Source organism: Rhipicephalus sanguineus, chromosome 4, assembly GCF_013339695.2.
Source record: "Rhipicephalus sanguineus isolate Rsan-2018 chromosome 4, BIME_Rsan_1.4, whole genome shotgun sequence".
Classification (NCBI taxonomy): Eukaryota; Metazoa; Arthropoda; class Arachnida; order Ixodida; family Ixodidae; genus Rhipicephalus; species Rhipicephalus sanguineus.
In genome coordinates, this window is record NC_051179.1 from 188,407,939 (window position 1) to 188,425,966 (window position 18,028).

General features: G+C 45.4%; 1 protein-coding gene across 1 annotated transcript in view; it reads left to right on the forward strand.

Moving 5' to 3' along the window:
- The first annotated feature begins 1,357 nt into the window (after positions 1-1,357).
- LOC119391927 (serine/threonine-protein kinase Pink1, mitochondrial) overlaps positions 1,358-18,028 on the forward strand; it is a 64,910-nt gene continuing 48,239 nt past the window's right edge. Inside the window, exons 1-3 of the mRNA XM_049415447.1 lie at positions 1,358-1,873; positions 8,608-8,833; positions 13,057-13,081. Of these exons, the coding sequence (XP_049271404.1) occupies positions 1,490-1,873; positions 8,608-8,833; positions 13,057-13,081 (635 nt within the window). The 5' untranslated portion in view covers positions 1,358-1,489. The remainder of the gene's footprint in view (positions 1,874-8,607; positions 8,834-13,056; positions 13,082-18,028) is intronic.

An 18,028-nucleotide genomic window follows, 5' to 3' on the forward strand; every position in this document is an offset into this window, starting at 1 on the left:
TACTGATTGAATGTGGCGATATTCACCCAGGTATATGTGTGGGCACGAGTCTACATGATGCCTTGGGTTTTAGGGACAACAATGGAAAGCTGCACACGTCCGCGATAGAAATAAGTAAGAGACGGTTAGAGTATTGGTGGCAGAAAAGTAGAGATAAAGAACAAAAATAAATAATGGGGGAAAAATAAGGTCATTCTGCCTTAAGAGGCAGAGAGATGGACCGTGAATTTAAATTTTTTTGGTATAATAACATAGATTTAATCAATGTAAATAAGGTATTAGGCCAACATGAAACAAGGAAGCTTTTTTTTCTTTTTTTTTCTTCGAGCCTGGTGGCAGACATGTCACCGCTCATAGCATCCATCCAGTTAGAGTTACTGTATATGCTACCATACACCCTACACTCTAAGCCAAAATGGAGTATTTTGGGAGTGTTTCTGCCACACAACAACAATCGTCATCCACCTCGCGTGCTTTCCTCGCGTTATCACCGCGGTCGCGGCACTTCCCGGTCACGAACGGCACGCGCGTTATCAGCGTGACATAGCATTCTTGACAGGAATGTGACGAGAGCTGGGTTTCAAGAAAGGAAACGCGAGCAAGCCAGATGACGATTATTGTTGTGTGGCAGAAATACTCCCAAATAGTCGATTTTGGCTTAGAGTGTAAGACAAAATCGAGTATTTGGGGAGTATTTCTGCCACACAACAATAATCGTCATCTGGCTTGGTCGCGTTTCCTTTCTTGAAAAGCCAGCTCTCGTCACTTTCCTGTCAAGAATGCTATGTCACGCTGATAACGCGCGCGCCGTTCGTGACCGGAAAGTGCCGCGACCGCGGTGATAATGCGAGGAAAGCACGCGAGGTGGATGACGATTGTTGTTGTGTGGCAGAAACACTCCCAAAATACTCGATTTTGTCTTAGAGTGTATACAGTAACTCTAGTTCAAGTGACTCTAGTCGATATTCAACCGGCGCACTTGTAAATAAAGTCAGTGTGTGAGCAGTACTCGTTGAGTGCGGACGTTGTTCCTTTCTTCGGCGCTTCGCGCCAACTCGCGTGTTCGGGGCTGGACTGCGTTCCCGCCGGCTGCGCTCGTCACCGCCGGTCGTCTTCGCCTGTTTCCTTCGTCGGGACCACCAGCCGCCAACACAGCAGTTGCTGCATTGAAGAAGACAAGAGCACTTGTCGAAACGTTGGCTACTGAGTGCCACACATGCGTCACATGCTAATGCAGCAAATGAAACTGCGCGCCAAACAAAACGCACTTATATGTGTGGCACCCGCGGCGCAGCAGTCTACCAAGAAAGGGCACACGTATCATCATCATCAGTTTCGATCCTCATGTTTCGGTTGTTGGTTGCTGCGCAATGGTTGCAATGGTCTCGTGTTTTTGTCTGCGTTGGCCGTAATAGAAAAGGTTTGCCGTATCACCAGCGTTGCTAACGACGCAACACTCGAAGCGATCGCGGTTGTTTGATCGGCCGTGATGAAGCTGTTATCTGCTTGGAGGCCGTTGAGCAGCGCCTGTGCCCAGCAGTCGCGCCGCTGCTACTCGGTCACCACCAATGGCGAATACTGTCTGCGCGGCTACCTGAGCGATGCGATGGTGCGCTTTCGCGTTGCCCTGCGCACCCTGTGGCCCCGCGGTCGAGTGGCTGTCCGCCGTGGTCAGGGTCCACCCGTGCTGTCGCGTTACCTCCAGCGTTGGGCCAAACAGACGCGAGCAGCCGACTTGCGGAGACGCGCCGCCCGTCAGCTGTTCGCCGGCGCTCGCCTGCCGCTCATGGGGCTCACTGGCGTGTGCCTCGTCACCAAACCATCCCTGGTCACCAGCGAAGAGGAACTAGAGAGTGTCTGCGTCGCCCTGCGGGTGAGCGTCTGACCTGTCACGCACTTCGTGATTGCCCTTGACGTAGTTTCGGTTGTGTGCCTCACTGGTGTAGTCCCTAACGTAGCAAGATTTAGGTTATTTTGAGCGTGACAACTCAAGGACGCTGCCCAAGCGGTATTCTTGGTCATGCATTGTCGATCTCGTCACAACGCCGTCGCGGAAATCACGCTTCACTTTTCCTGAACTACGTTATCTTTTCGGTGCAAGCACCTGGTTTACAGTGGCGATCGATCGACGTAGTCAGTGGTTAATGCCGAGACGACGCCAGTTGTTAGGAGCAGGAAAAACAAAAAGCTCAAGGCATCACGCGTTGCCTTGAGCTTTTATTGAAAGGTTGCTTCATACTGATTCGTCAGTACGAAGCAACACAAACACACACATGTGTGTGTGTGTGTGTGTGTGTGTGTGTGTGTGTGTGTGTGTGTGTGTGTGTGTATATATATATATATATATCGCAATTCGCTAACAGTTCAAAGGCATATGCCTAATGGTGGCTAACTATAACAAAAGTCCAAGAGTAAACAAAAGCTGGCATTCAAATGACCAGGCAACGTTGGCAAGCCCAGAGAGCCAAAGAGTGGAGCAGTCCCTCAGAGTGCTGGCAAGTCTTCTTGTGTAGGAGGGGATTGCAGAGCAGTTTTTCCCAGGAGTCTAGTTTTGCCACCTATGGAGGTGGAATTCTGAGTGTATACCGGCAGCAAATGAGCGGAGATCGACCAGTGTCACACACCTCCTTGTAAACGTCCGGTAGGGGTCCACGGCTGTTGCTCCAAGCCGATGGTTCAAGACGAATGAACCACGATTCCAGGAGTTTTCTTTTTCCCCACTTTTGTTCCAGAGCCAGTGTCATCGCATCGTTTAAGTTGAAGCTATGTCCTGTGCAGGGGTGTTCATGGGTGCATAGGTAGGGTTGCCACCGGGCCGGCCGGTTCTTCAGACAGCAGGCCGATTGCCGGTCCACACCTAAGACCGGACATTATTGGCCAGTTTATTAGCCATCGCATCGCAATTATTATTTTTTTTTGCATTTTATAAGTGTAAATTCAGCAACTTTGAAGATACCAAATATTTTTCATCCAGCACCAAAATTCTCAGGCAATTTTCAATCAATTTCTATCTTGTGCCCATAAAAACTCGGAAGTAATGGATCCTTCCAGTTACACCGATCATTTAACTAGAGCGAAAAATCAGCATCAGTGGTTACGTGCTTGCATCATGAGCCTAAATTCTCCGCCTACAAAACAGTGGAAATTACGTGTGTCTGTTCCGAAAAGTTAGCGATCGGCCCCCGAGAACGAGAGCTTGCTCCTGGCCACGTTGCTAGAATAGGTTAGGTGTACCGATGTTCCGCCTCCGCCGCGCAGCCTCCTCGCTGAAAATGGGGACGCGCTTCGCGTTTTTTCCGACAGGCTGCGCTGGGTGTATCGAGGCTTCAGATCAGCCGCTTCAACGGGGGCCGCGTCGCTTAAAGCTGCATTTGCGACAACTCTTCAAATGCTGGCCGTTCCTTTTTTATCAGGGTAAGCACACTTAACAATGTGATTTGAAAGTAAATGCACAACATCAAGAAATTCAGTGGCGGTAGCCAACAGATGGAAATACATAGGAAATATAGCTTATGCGAACAGCGATAATGAGTTTACAGGTGAACACAAATTTCAAAAATATTTTAGCTTGTGCGCAAATAAGGCCATTGTGGCAAATTGGTTGAGGCCGCCGCGACAAACTGGGTTAATAATAACATCTGGTGTTTTACATCCCAAAACCACGATATGATTATGAGAGACGTTGTAGTGGAGGGCTCCGGAAATTTCGACCATCTTGTGTTCTTTAACGTGCACTGACATCGCACAGGCCTCTACCATTTCGCCTCTACCGAAATGCGACCGCTGCGGCCGGAATCGAACCCGCGACGACGGAACACCGTGCCCGCGACCTTCGGGTCAGCAGCCGAGCACCTTAGCCACTGGTGCACCGTGGCGGACCCGAACAGGGTTAGTCAAAAAGAAAAATGTACTCCCTGAAAAAGAAAGCGGGGCTGAGGGAGGTTGACGTCTCTCTATAGGATGCTTATAAGAAGAAAGCAACACATTTTACAATGGTAGATTAGAAATTCCTTTCATGGGAATTGTCGTTATGCATGCACCATATCGCATGGATTCAAGCAGCCACCCATGGTGTTAGTTGTTCAGCCGCCTTTGCAACGTTTACACGTGCTGGCTGGTGCGTGGTAGTGAAGGTTAACGTCCGTTTACCGACCAATCCATAATGAATCACCATGTGCCATTCTGATTCCGCCTCTCGTTATTCGTCACAGACATGCTGTTTGCTGCAGTAGCAGTAGTAGAACTTTGTGCCCTGCTCTGGGTGCACAAACGTGAAATGGTCGTGCCCGTTTCCTTTTCAGCATCCTAACCATTTGCTTTCCAGTTTCTTTCGAGAATGGCAGGAATTGAGAGTGACACCATATTCCGTGACGTCGCTGTCTGACCCGTTAAAACTAACACGCCAAACCAGACGAGGCTCCATTTGTGCACATATGTTCGCCAGTCGAAACGCCTGCCGCCTAAATGCTAGCCTATTTGAAATAGCTTATCCTTGTTCATCGTGTCCTTATTTACACAACTTATATTGTCCAGATGGGCAAGAAGTGCTCTTTGTCGCGATGCATCTCGGGCTACAAATCGTGCACGGAGAAAATTTGCTTTTTCGCTGCTCCGAAGGACAGTGACCGCTTGAAATTGTGGCCACTGCTATTCCACGGAAAAATCGCGAGTTGCAAGCAACAAATTTTGTTTGTGAAAAACATTTTGATGCGCGTGATCTGTCACCAAATCATGGGAAGCGCTATTTAAAAGGAAACGTTCTTGTGAGGGAACATTCTTTCGTATCATTTAGCCGCACCATACAATACTCGAGCTAAAGCAGCTTTTTTAGGCAAAAATATGTAAAATTCGTAGATCATGCCAATACTGTGATAAAATTCTTCGCGCACCATAACGTATATATCTTGGAGTCTATTTATTTTGAATATGTCAAAAAGCGGCTTCGAAGTCATTGGCCACAAGCTGTCGCCCACTTCATTGCGTTCTCTTTCAATCCTGCATTTTCCGACGTGGGAGAGGCGCATGACCTGCTAGTGCACGCCCCGAAAGACCTACGTAGAGTTATTTTATTCCATTGCATCAAAGCATCCGTCTTCTCGCAAATGTTTACGGAATTTGCAAATAAGCGGTTGGTAGTAAAAGACTCTGAAGGCTGACTTGATCTCATATGCGAAATGCCCCTTAACATGACACCTGCTCTTTATATGATGCTGACCGCAAATACATTAATTAATCTTTCGAGAGCAAATGAAGGGTGAATTCAACATGCGTCACGCAACTGCGTATTTACATTTGTAGACAAATGCGGGCACGATCGCCTAGGCCACGGTGTTGCCGAGGCCGAAAGTGGTGTTTATGAGCTTCATGCCACATGCGGAACCGTCATGTATAAAACACTACTAAGTCTTTATATCTAACTTATGTATATGATATTACAATACCCACAATCCTCACAGGGCCTTGCGATATTGCTAAACACGCTGAAACACCGAATGTTAGAAGCGTCAAGTTTGTACTGGGTATAGCCAGGTGGCCACCGTCCCGCGCACGCCTCCTTTCGGCAAGAAAGGGAAAGAGGTCCCCGATTTCTCTTCATTCCAATGCGCCGTCGCTCCACCTAAACTATTCTAACACCGTGCTCCTGGCCGAGGACAACATAATTGCTGGACCTTTACGTCCCAAATGGACAGCACATAAGTAGACGGTATTTATCTTTATGCCAACAGAATAGTATGTTAGCTCTTTTTTTTGCACTTGTACATTATGTTGACTTCTGACTCGGCAAACAATGTTTCAATAGATGACATTGCGTGTCAATAACTCAACATGGCGCCTTTTTTTTTCAGCATAAATTCAACCACTTGTACAACACACCACCTCCCCCTGCCGGTGTAGAGTAGCAGGCTAGCGCATGCTATTGCTCAGGCCGACCTCTCTGCCTTTCTTTAAATAAACGTCTCTCTCTCCCCCCTGCCCCGAATAGCCGGCTTCTTCCAGTAGCAAGGTGGCAACCCTATGCACAGGTGGCGAAACGTCTATGTCATTTTGTTAATAATTGTCTTGTTAAATCAGAGTGAACCTTTTACAATCATGAATTCACCCGGCTTTTGGAACATTTTTTCGTCTAAAGAGATGTCGCATGCATCCTGTACCTGTGATTTTTCTCGTGGAAACGATGTCTTCGTTCCCAGCCCATGCGGCACATGGTCATTTCATCGTCTTGTAGCCTGACACAAGGGCACCCGAATGTCCTTTACGTGAGGGGACATCTTCGAGAAAGGTGTTCATGTGCAGTGACACATGACAAAGGAACGTTGCCATCCCAGCAATGTTTCTTTTCGGGAAATCAGATCTTGCATAGACTTTTCGAACGTAAAGGGTGCTCTCGCACATACCGTGCGCAAGTCAGCAATACAGCCTTTCAATGAAGGCTCCTTGGGTGCTGCCTGATCCCCTCTATGATGTAAATATGTGTGACCCCCGAAAATGCACTGCCGAGACAGTGACGTCACCCTTTGAACACTCGCATCAAGTCGCTAGTGCCGCCATGTTGAATTCTGGCAATGTCATTTGCTTTGTAAATAATGTGGTGCATTGTAGTCTGCACAGTGGGCGCCGTCAACAAAAGCCCCAACTACAAAACAGTGGTTTTATTGCGATAGCAATTATATGGACACTCTCAGCTGATTTTTGCCGTCGCCGTCATGCCCCGGATATGTATATGTATGTAATATATAGAAAAAGCTCAAAGAAAAATAAAGCAGAAAAAAAATGCGATGCACCCGACCGGGGATTCGAACCATCGACCCCTCGCTCCCCAGCCCGCTGCATTAGACAACTCAACCATGCCCATGCTTGCGCCGGCGAAATAACAGCGAGCTATTTATATACACCATTTACCTCTGGTGGTAAACAAATCTCGGAGGAGCTCGAGCCTGTTTTCTATCATGTAACGCTCCTAATTTTCTTTCAATTTGAAAACTGCCCTTGAGATGCGCACGAAAAAGTGGCGCTTTTCTGTACCCACTCGTGATGTGGAAGAGGAAAGAAACAAAGAAAACTGGGCACACCTTGCATCAGACGCCCCGCGTGGCAAGAAACGCAGGGGGTCACTCCACGCGCCGCAGCTTAAAAGAAAAAGAAATATCTAAGAGCATCTGATTCTCCATTGTCGACACTTGCAGCGCGTTGCTTAAGCACAAAGACGTAACAACTGTGACAGGCACTGCAAGTATCGAGCTTCTTCTCGTTATTCGTGTAACATTCCAATTTCTTGCTCTCGCATTCATTGCTTTGCCCTTGCGGCGAAACTGACTTTTTCAAAGAGTATTTCTCTCCTGCTGAGTTCCGCATGACAGTTCTGCACGACATTTGTCGCTCCACGTTTACGGCCCCGGAATGCATTGTCACTGCTGGCAAGCACGCTGAAAGATTTGCGCTTTCCTTATCTGGCGTCTTCGGCCTGACGAACAGATAAATACTTGATCCAATGCAAGTTTTGCATTGCAGCAGAGCTTGTCCGATTAGGTACTTCTTGTTACGAAGGCCAACAATAAAAAAAGCTCCATTACTGTGAAAGCTGAGGAAGTGCGTAGCAGTTTCTACTGCTCCGTTTACCAAAGCGTCAATGACTCCGATGTTTGAGGTGAGCATGTAGGGTTTCCCCAGCACGAGTAGAATCTTGTTAGGGAGATTTGTGAAATCGGTGTGCGACATGTGCGCTACTTTTTGCTGCACTTTATTGACTTGCTGCTTGTTACGGCAGTTGAGATATGCGTCTGCAGCGAGTTCCATCAGGTTGTCTCCCCCACCAGATGTGACGACACAGCACCGGCAAAGCGTAGGGGAAGGGGCATTTGCTTGCTCGGTGAGGCAGTGGCGTCCTCCTTTGGCGCAGCCGCAGGTTTCCGAACGGTCTTAGCGATTTTTAGTTAATTATTACAACTACTTCTTGGTTATTCCTGTTAATTATATTATTTTAGACCTTGTTAATTCATTTCAACCCAGTTTTGAGCATTGCTAGCCTTGTTATGGCCTGTATTGAGCGCTTTACTGTGAGCATGATCATGCCACAAACTTAATGCTGTTCACACCAACTTTCATTTTCTGTGCAGTTATGCATTTTAGAATACAGTCTGAGGAGCTTATTTTAAGACTTGAGTTTTGCCTTATTGCTATCATCGCTTCACCTTTGAGCAAAACTGCGGCATTTCTTTTCAAGTTTATGTGTTAGTGGGCCTAATTTAACTAAACTAAAAGTAGCGTAATTGTTAATGTTAATAGCGTAAAGTGTACAGAAGGAGTTTTATATCAAATGGCTCACCAGGAATATTTAACCCAGAATTTGTTTTTGGTGGCTTTAGTGGCCATAGTGGAAAAAAAAAGATTTTTTTTTTATTCACTGTGTTCTGTAGTCACTGCGTTTAAGCCTTTTGATACACCACCTAACCAATGACACCTTTAACACGTGCAGCAGAACATTGCAGTAACAGGTTGGAGTTTTTAGTTGCAGACACGCGCTTGTCCGTGCTTGACCCCTCTGCAGTGTTCTGTGTGAAAGGCCCTGCTTTCTTCCTTCATGTCAGACAGCCTAAACTGGACTTGCAGGAGCTGGCTGTCACAATGAGCAAGAAGCAAGAGGTGGCACAGGTGCCAGACAAGGAAGCAGTCAAACTGGATGACCTGGAGTTGGGCACGGTGCTAGGAAAAGGTGCCAATGCGGTCGTGTACAGTGGCCGCTGGAGGACACCCGTCAGCACCCAAAAACACCCACTGGCAACCGATGACAGCAACACTGCCAGTGCTCCATTGGCTACGGCTGCTGCCAAAGAGGGTAAGAAAAAAATTAAGGTGCAAGGCACGTTGTTGGGTTAGTCAGTACATAGATTCAGTCAATGTTTTTAACTGCGCAGGCACACCAACGCACACATATCCAACAGCAACCTAGATGCACACACGTAGTAGAGTTGGAAGTCTGCACTTTGTGTCTGCTTCTGTGTTCCTGTCTACGTCCCATTTTCTCTATGCAGTTAAAAACATTCTCTGTGGTGTGGTGACATGAGCTCCATGCACCATAGAATGCTGCTGGTCTTTGTGAAGAGAATGTGCTCCCCCCATTTATGCCTTAGAGAATCTTTCAAATAAAAAAAATAATAAATGCTCTGGAGTTAATTCAATTATAGCTCTCTTATAAAAAAATTGTAGTGGCTTAGCTTGGCTATGCTAGGATATACACAACGCGAGCTAATGTTCAGCGGATTATTCTTAGCTCTCCTGGTTATCTAGGAATAGCTTGATTATCAATGCTTACTGCTGCTTCAATGACACACACATGGTGTACACATTATGTAACACATGTATATTATTTTATGCTCACGCCATTTTTTTATTGCCACAAAGACGGCTCGGTGGTCAATGTAGTAACACACTGCTGTCTCTATGGCCCCAATGCCCGGCACAGCGCCGGGCATTGGGGCATAGAGACGGCAGCGCCTCGTGCCTGGTCCCAAAGCCCGGCGCAGCCCATGGCTATGACGTCACTCCTCTGGAATGCGGTGCGCCCACTGTGCGCCGTGTGACGTCACTGCTCCACGCGCATGCGCAGCATGGCTCTTGTACGTGCACGCGAAACCGCTCCGGCTCGGCCAGTGTAGCTAACGCTACAAAAATATGCTTTTGTGAAAATGAAAGACAATTATGCAAATAGTAACTGCAATATAAAGCAGACTAGAAGTGTCTGCTCTTTTTATGTCTCTTTAATTTGTCATGTACTGAGTCATTGTTGATCATGTCGTGCCTAAGAGTAGTTGCATGCCAAGACATTTCCTGATTGCAGTTCTATCGTGGGGACCGCTAAATGACTGATTCAACGACAGCTAGTGTCAGCTAGAAGAAACCGTAAAAATAACAGTTCTCATTTCAACGGCTTTGGAAACTTCACCTATGACCAATAACACACATTGCTAGGCTAGTTGGGGAACGATTATTATGGGGCACGTGCTTCTGCAAGACTAATGCTGTCGCTCCCCATATCAGCATTCTGTGTAGAACTTTGGAGTAGAACAAGCTCCAGTGGCAGTGATTCAGATAGCTATGAAGGGAGAAGAAAAGTGGTCCTACAGAACGAGCTAAATCCGCCAGGACTGTCATTATTATCATTACTCCATTTCAGGATCCTAGTCAGAAATACTGAATGTTCACACATGCAAGGTTCGCAGTGAAGCAGAAGGTGCAAGCCAGTTATCTTCTTCATAGGCAGCGCATGCCCACTCTAGCAGTAATTAATACATAGGCCAGTTTGGCTGATGCGTGCCTTGCCACAAGTTATTTAAGGAATCTGATACGTGCAGGGGGGATGGAAAGAAATGCGAACAGCGCGGCATGCTGTTTTCATCACACTCTGATTTTGGTGGCAATAAAAAGGTGGTGGATGTTCCTTGATTGTATCGTGGGTGGCTCTGGAGGCTTTTTATCACCATCCAGGCTACAACCGCTTGAAAAGAAATGCGAAAAAGCAGAGAATGCAGAAGGTGCATGTTCGTGTTTCTTTCCATTCCCACTGTACACCACTCCCACAGGACACTACAAAAGACTTAGCATGCCTCTTCTGACCGAATTTTTATCTATGCTTTCATTCATTGTTTCCCTTTTATAAATGCTAGACAATTTACACGGTGCGGAAATTTCATCATGCCTGGAAGCGAAGTGTGTATTGCCACACCATTCAGCTTGGTGGGTCAGCACCAACTGCTGCTTCTTTTAGCTGTCATTTAATGTTCGAATAGTTTGGTTTTGTAGTCATTTGACAACCTGCTTTGTGCCACCTCATATGGTCAAACAGTATCGGCATAGCTGTCACGTAGTCCCATCGGGAAGGGGATGTGAGTTGGTGAGGTCATCGTACCAACACAAAAAAGCAGTATGACCAAGCTAGGATACTAAAGCATGCATTTCAAGGGCAGCAAAGGTTAGTGTGACCACTAAGCTTCTCCATTATGGCCACTGCAATGAGTGAGTGCCTGCCATAGCTGACTGGATGCACAAAGCACTCATCTCTTCAAAAAGAGAATAAAAAAATTGTAAAGCAGCACTGAATGTTTTTTTCCTCTTTTTTATTTGTATCTCTTTTTTGTTTTTAATATGGTTTCCTGCATTGGGTCACTTGGCCATATGCCCATGGCCCTCCACGAACTGCTATTTGTGGTGACGACAACAGTCGTTGCCAGCAGTATTTTTGTTTTGCTTCAGTGAGAGGTGCGCAGTTGCATCACATCCGCTAGGAGCTTGTAAGGATGTTGTATGCTGCTAAGTGGCTCATTTGTTTGAGATAGGCAATTACTTTGAAGCTGGAAGCAAAGCAGTTGGGAGCTAGAATGGTAGTGAAAAACACAATTCATTCAGACAAAAACAGTTTGTTACAAACCCAAGTAAGACCTTGTGTGGTGCGCACAGAAAGGCACACTTGTCAGGGTAGTAACAGCTTCTTGCCCAATGTATGAAGAGCACAAGTGGGAAGAACTCGTTTCAGATGGAGACACATGCAAGTGCTAAGGGTGGCTAAACAAGCAGATTGGTTGATCAAGGATGCTGATGCGCCCTGATGCAAGTGGTTTATTTATTCCCAGGACAAAAAAAAAAGTATGCAGAAATATTCCTGGGGCACAGCAATAAGACTGAAATAAATCCTACCGTAAATCCCGAGCTAGTGCTCCCCCTACGGTGAAATATAATCGGACAAGATTTGGAAGGGGGCCTTGCTCAGTCACAAACCAGATTTCAAGATGGTGGGGCAAGAGCCTCTAAGAACAATGCACACCTGTGCTTCTAATGAAGTGCTTTGTTGAATATACATGCATTTACTGTTTTTACTGAACCGGAGGGAAACCTCGTGTAAATTTCATGTGTTAGGACCAGGGGGGGAAAGACGTTCTCCAAATGTTCCAGCAATTAGTGACAACTCGGAATGCAACCCCGAGGCGCCACACTGTAGAAGTACTAAGAAATTGTGCACATATCTAAAGACTCGCAAAACTTGGGCTCCTAGGAACCACTCCTGCAGGATTCATTAGTGGAGAGCAGGTAAAAAAAAAATGGAGGGAGGGAGTGGGGTGCTTTCTTAGTCATTGGCGCATATTTCAAATATCCCGAAAAGGAGAAGGGGGCGCTTGCTCTGGATTTTGTGGTAGTAAAATATGTAATTGGTAGTTTTTAGAAATCGGCGAGTACAAATGTATGCGGTTTGAAAGTGACTAAAGATACGTAGCAGCCGCAAGCAGGCCATGACATCCGGGCGAGAGTGAAAAGTGATTGCCCTTCCCTTTCCCCACCCGGAAGGGCAAGGGCTAGAAGCAAAAGAATAAAGTTTAGTGACAGTTGGCCTCCGCGCTGTTGAGCCGTGTCTCTACTCCACGAGCGCTCATGGCCCAACAAATACTTAAAGCAAAAAATGGTAGCAATTTAACGATTGTTGATAAATATAATGAAAGCAGTTAGTTAAAAGTATTCGCCTCATGTCATTCTTTCAGGCACAGTGTGCACACCAAGAGACCGCATGAAGAACAGCTGTGATAATTATATTCAAGTTGTATAGCATACATCTTCAAACACATCTCGTGAGGCCTCTTGTACAGTTTCAATAATGTATGAGGGTGCGTGTCTCCATGATGTCAATGTGTCATCATGTAGTGAGTAACTTTTTCATGTGTTCTTCAAAGTTCTTTACAGTGGTATCAATAGGGTGTCATGTTTATAGCTTTATCTGTGCATTGGCATGGGCACGTATCATATTTACCTCATTTAATGAACGCACCCCCATTTGTAGTCCATCAAATTTGAATTTTCTTTTTTTTCTCCCGCATAATAATGCACCCCCAGCTTTGATGCAGGAGCAGCAGCTGCATGGCGTTTCCCCATTCTAGTGCTTTATCTTGATACATATCACATACGACACGCAGGATGACTTTACTGATTCGGTCTTTATACAGAACATGACAGTGAAGGTAAAAATGTGCCTAGAGGTCAATATAATTGCTAACCTAAAAGCATGTTTGCAAATAGAGGACATCTATATTTGCTGCCAAAGGTAAGCTAACACATTCTACTCTTCCCCAAAAGCTTTTGTAAAATTCACCCTGCATAATAAATGCACCCCCAACATTGCTTTGCTTTTTGGGAAAAAAGTGTGTTCATTACACAAGTAAGTATAGTAAATATTAAAGCCCCTTAAAATTCACAAAGTGACAGCAATGCTGGGAGAATGCCACCTTGGTGAGGACTTGCCTTCTTGTTGTCAAGGTGCCCTGTCTTCATTTGCTGCGCTGTCGTCCTGTTTTCTGTCGGTCTTTTGTGATAGCCTTTTCACACCTCTCCTAGTACGAATAAACCTAGTTTCGCGACTTCGCCATCATGTCGGTCTTGCTCTCTCGCTAGGCTGAAACCCGTGATGTGCACGGCTGCTTGTTGCCATAGTGTCAAACAAAATCTGTCGGCGTTCATTAAGGGCTAATACCGTGGTGGTCTGCAGAAGTGATTGTCTTCTACAATATACACGTTCTGGAAAACAGAGTAATTCGGCAGCAAAAAAACCTCAGGGCCCACTGGGCTTGCAGATAAGGAGAATGTCGCTGATTTTGTGATGGCGTCAGCTATGACCAAGCTTTCAGGAGACCTCAAAAACTATACCCAGAGCTGCACAAGCACATGCTTGAGTCAGCTGCTGAGTCAAACCACTTCTTGTGAAGTGTGTAATTGCATCGTATATCAAGATTAGGATGCATCACACCGCACAGACAGCGAGTGGCAAAATTACTTGATCAAACATCCACAAGCAGTTCCTCACAAAACTGGTCATTTTCAGTCATCAGTAAAAAATGTGTGAATGTTACACTTCCACATAAATAAATGAGCTGTTCTGTTGCGTAAGTTTTCCTGTTTTTTTTTTAGCACGCCCAACATAAATGGATGGCTTAACTTCTACGCTCATCATGATCAGCAGAAAGTTAACAGTAGCCTTATATATATATATCGGCCACATGGGGACTTGTGAGCTTGGTGCTAATTAATTAATACCAAGCTCTGTGTTAATTAGGACATTATTAAATGCATAACAGTGTCAAAGCGAAGTGTTAGTTTAGACATTATTGAAATGTCGTCATTCACAACTGACCTTTTCCATTCAGTTTTTGGCAACCCAGAAGATTAGTACAAATCAGTGGATAAGTTTTATCAGTCATAAAATAAGTGAAAACTTGGGGCGTTTTTTTTAGAGCTTGGTTTACTGTAGTGATGAAAATCCACGAACAGCGATGTCACTGAGCCAGCATTTCGACAAGTCCACAGCGTTGGTTCCAGCGACCATTCCCGGTTCAAGTGTCTTCATCACTTAGAGCTGCCAACTTCCTGTCTTGTTTAGTTTACTGAGATGGGTACTTGTCAAGCTCCTTACAGACCTAAGCGTAATGCCTGTGCCTCTTGATAACACACATTGTCAGTGCCCCTGATCTTCCTTAAGATCAGTGTGCAGTGTCAGCAACTGGAACAGGATAGTTCTTTCAAATGCAGCTCATTGTATGCTTAATTATTTAGCTGTGCTCAGCATTACAGAAATAAAGCGGAAGCAGTATTTCTTCCGTGCTGAAAATTGCTATACTTGTTATAATTTAATGATTCTAAAGGCTCTTGAAAAAAGAAATGCTTTTAGCTAGGTACAACTAATAAAGCATCTCTCCGGTTAATATTTTTTCAAGAGCTTCGCTGTACAAGTTGGAATAGTGAAGTGTGACTCATTTTCAACACTTAAGGAAAACAGGAAGAACGCGCAGACACAAAAAGGACTGTCCTTTCTGTGCCTGCATGTCTTTCCTATTTCTCTTAAGTGCTGGAAGTGCATCTACCTTTAATTTTTTTCTTGCTTTACACAGGCATGTGCGCTTGGGCACGGACAAGGCAGCATTTCTGAAACCTTTACACCATAGGCAAAATTGAAATGGCACACAGCATACCACAAGTGAAATACAAGCGATCACTAAATCTAGGTATGCATGTTCTCTGAAGAAAAAACATAATGACAGTGTACAACGATGACAGCGCTCCACCTCGTTGTGAAGCGTAATTGCCTCTGCCAGAAAGGCGCACTTGAGAAAGTTGAAAAGTGCATTTAGCCAAAATTTATTTGCGTCTGTGGCTGCCGCATGCTTTCTTGTCTTGCTACCACAAGCACGTGATATTAAAAAAAAAAATCCCAAGAAATAGGATTGCAAGACCAGCTTAGAGTGCATAGCAAAGCATAGCAGACGGCAGCTTCTAGGAAAAGGAAGGAAACTTCTGGTGGCTTCACAAGCTCGTGCCTTGGGCAGCAGCGATGCGCCGTCCAGCCTTTTTAGTGAAGGTCAGGTTCCACGCTGAGAAAACCACGGTGAAGCCGTCACCCCTGTCCTCAGACGTTACATTTTCCTCATAAGTTATATTAGCCCTAGCTGGCTCGTACTTTATAAGTGTTGAGGCTTGGGCTAGTTGGTTGGTAATCATACTGGCAGGTTTTTGCAGCGCGCGAACGTAGGAAAAAAGGACAGAGTAGACAGAAAGAGTGCTCTTTCTGTCTACTCTGTCCTTTTTTCCTATGTTCGCACGCTGCAAAAACCTGCCAGTATTCGTACTTTATTTTTCTATTCACTCTCCCCTTACAGTCACACCTCCTCTCCACGGTCAATTGCATGACCTACTTTCCCTTCCCACAAGGCTCCTCCTTTCCATTGGTCATGCAACCTGTTTTAGCGATGCCATTGACACCGCCACAGGGTCCGCTTTGCTATGAAATGGAACTAGGATTGCATGCTTGAGGTAGACCCAAGTTAACCTGTCTTAAAGAGGTACAATGATAAGGAGGAGTGGCCATTGCCCCGAATACCATAGTGATCAAGCTTGTGGAGAAGAATCTGATGACCAAGGCTATCAAAAGCCATTGTGATGTCTAGAAACACACCTAAAACTAGGTTGTGGTTTCCGAGTTTTCGAGTGTGTATTTTTTTTTTTGCAAAAAAGGGGCAAGCTCTGTTGATTTATTTCTCTGGAAACCATATTGCATTTGGTTTAAAATCTACAAAGGATGTGAATTGTTTAAGTATTACTTTCTCTAACCCTTTTGAAAAAACTGGCATGATGGAAGATAGTAAAAACGGAAACTATGGAAATAAGACAATGTAACGCATTTACTAAGGCTTACACATAGCTGGAATGCTATCTGGGATGCACTATTTTTTTTAATGCATTGCATAGCACTACACCAGAATACTTCAATGAAGTTTTGAAGTGAATGAATGGAGGCAATTTTTAAAAATAGTTATTTGCAGTGTTCGCACTGAATCATTAATGTCGTTCATCATTTCTGTTATGCAGGCAGTTAACATGAAGTGCATGATTCAAGTAGAATTATCATGGCGCTACTTTGATCCAAGCAGCATCATAAAGAACCCACCAGTCACCCGACTCACGAGTTCACGCCTCATGCCATCACTTGTCCATCGCAGTGGAAGCACCATCAATTCACATGGAACGAATGGTGCAAAGCACAGTCGTCACATTTATTACAATATTCAACTACTATAACACAAAGACTCCATTCTTTCAACTAGGTTGCATGGAACAAAACAAAAAGGGCTTCTCTTGCTGTGTTTGTGGCAAAACAAGATTGAATTGTTACAACTAGGGGTGTGCGAATATTCGAAAACTTCGAATAACAAATCGAATACAGTCGAGCCCAACTATATCGAACCCATTTATATCAAGTTATCCCGTATATCGAACAATTTCTAAACACGGTAAATTTACATTGAGAATATATACCAAAAGCTACTGTTACATTGAACGAAAATAGCAACGAGAACCGATATATCAAACTCCATGTGCCTCAAAAGTGCCCCAGCAAGTTGGCTTTCCCTCGCGGTGGCGGGGAAAACTGCCGGCGCCACCCTAGAAAAAGTGGTTCAGACCCGGCTGTGCACGGGCGAACATCCCCCTGCAAAAAATTATCCTAGCCTGCTCGCAGTGCTTACAGCCAATGAGAGGCCGTCGTGCTTTCTCCGAGGTGCGGAGGTGGTACAAGTGAGCGTCATTTTTCTTTTTATGCTTGCATGCCTGCTGCTGCCTCTTTTCCTCGAGTCCTCATTCGGCGTGGTCCGTGCTGGTGGTGTTGCCTGTTGGCGCTCCGTGAACTTTCTTGGCGCGCTGTCGTCCTGGCTTGTGCAAAGAGGCAAAATTTGCCATTCGCCGTGGAACTCGAAATCATAAATCCAGTCGAGCGCGGTGAGAAGAAGTCCGACGTCGCCGCCGTGTACGGATCGACATTCGACGAGTTCCTCAGTGCGGACGATGATGTCGCCATCATGGGCCAGCTACAAGATGAGGACTACGTTGCAGATGTCGTGCCGACCACGAGCCAAAGCTAGAGCAATAAGGAAATTGATGATGGCCCGTTACCTACATCCTCCGAAGTGATTAGTGCACTTGCTTTGGTCCGGCGCTATTGCGTGAATATGGAAGGCTGCTCCGACTCGTTGGACAACGTGGAGGCGTGCGTGCTGTCACAGGCAGCGAAGTCGTTGAGAAACAGAAGACCAGGACTATTTTGTTCCAAAGTAGGGCACGCAAGTAAGCCACCATATTAATAAAGTACTTTTCTTATTGGTATGTGCCTTTGGGTCATCAAATCCTATAGCGGGCATATATCGAATTACGTCATAGTATATCGAACTAATAAACGTTTTTTGGCGAGTTGGATATACCCGGGTTCGACTGTAGTGCTCTATTCGATTGAGTGCTCGAATCGAATACCAGTGCACATTCGAAATAAGGAATATTTTTCGAATATTTTTGGAATAATCGGCAATGGTGACAAATGCTTGAATGAACGAGACGTCGGAGCAGCGTGGGTAACTTTTATTGTTTTCGTTGTAGAATTACCCAGATGCTGTGCACCCCCTAGCTAAGTGTGCATCCATGTGGCACTGCCCTGAGCATCTCCTGAAACAATTTC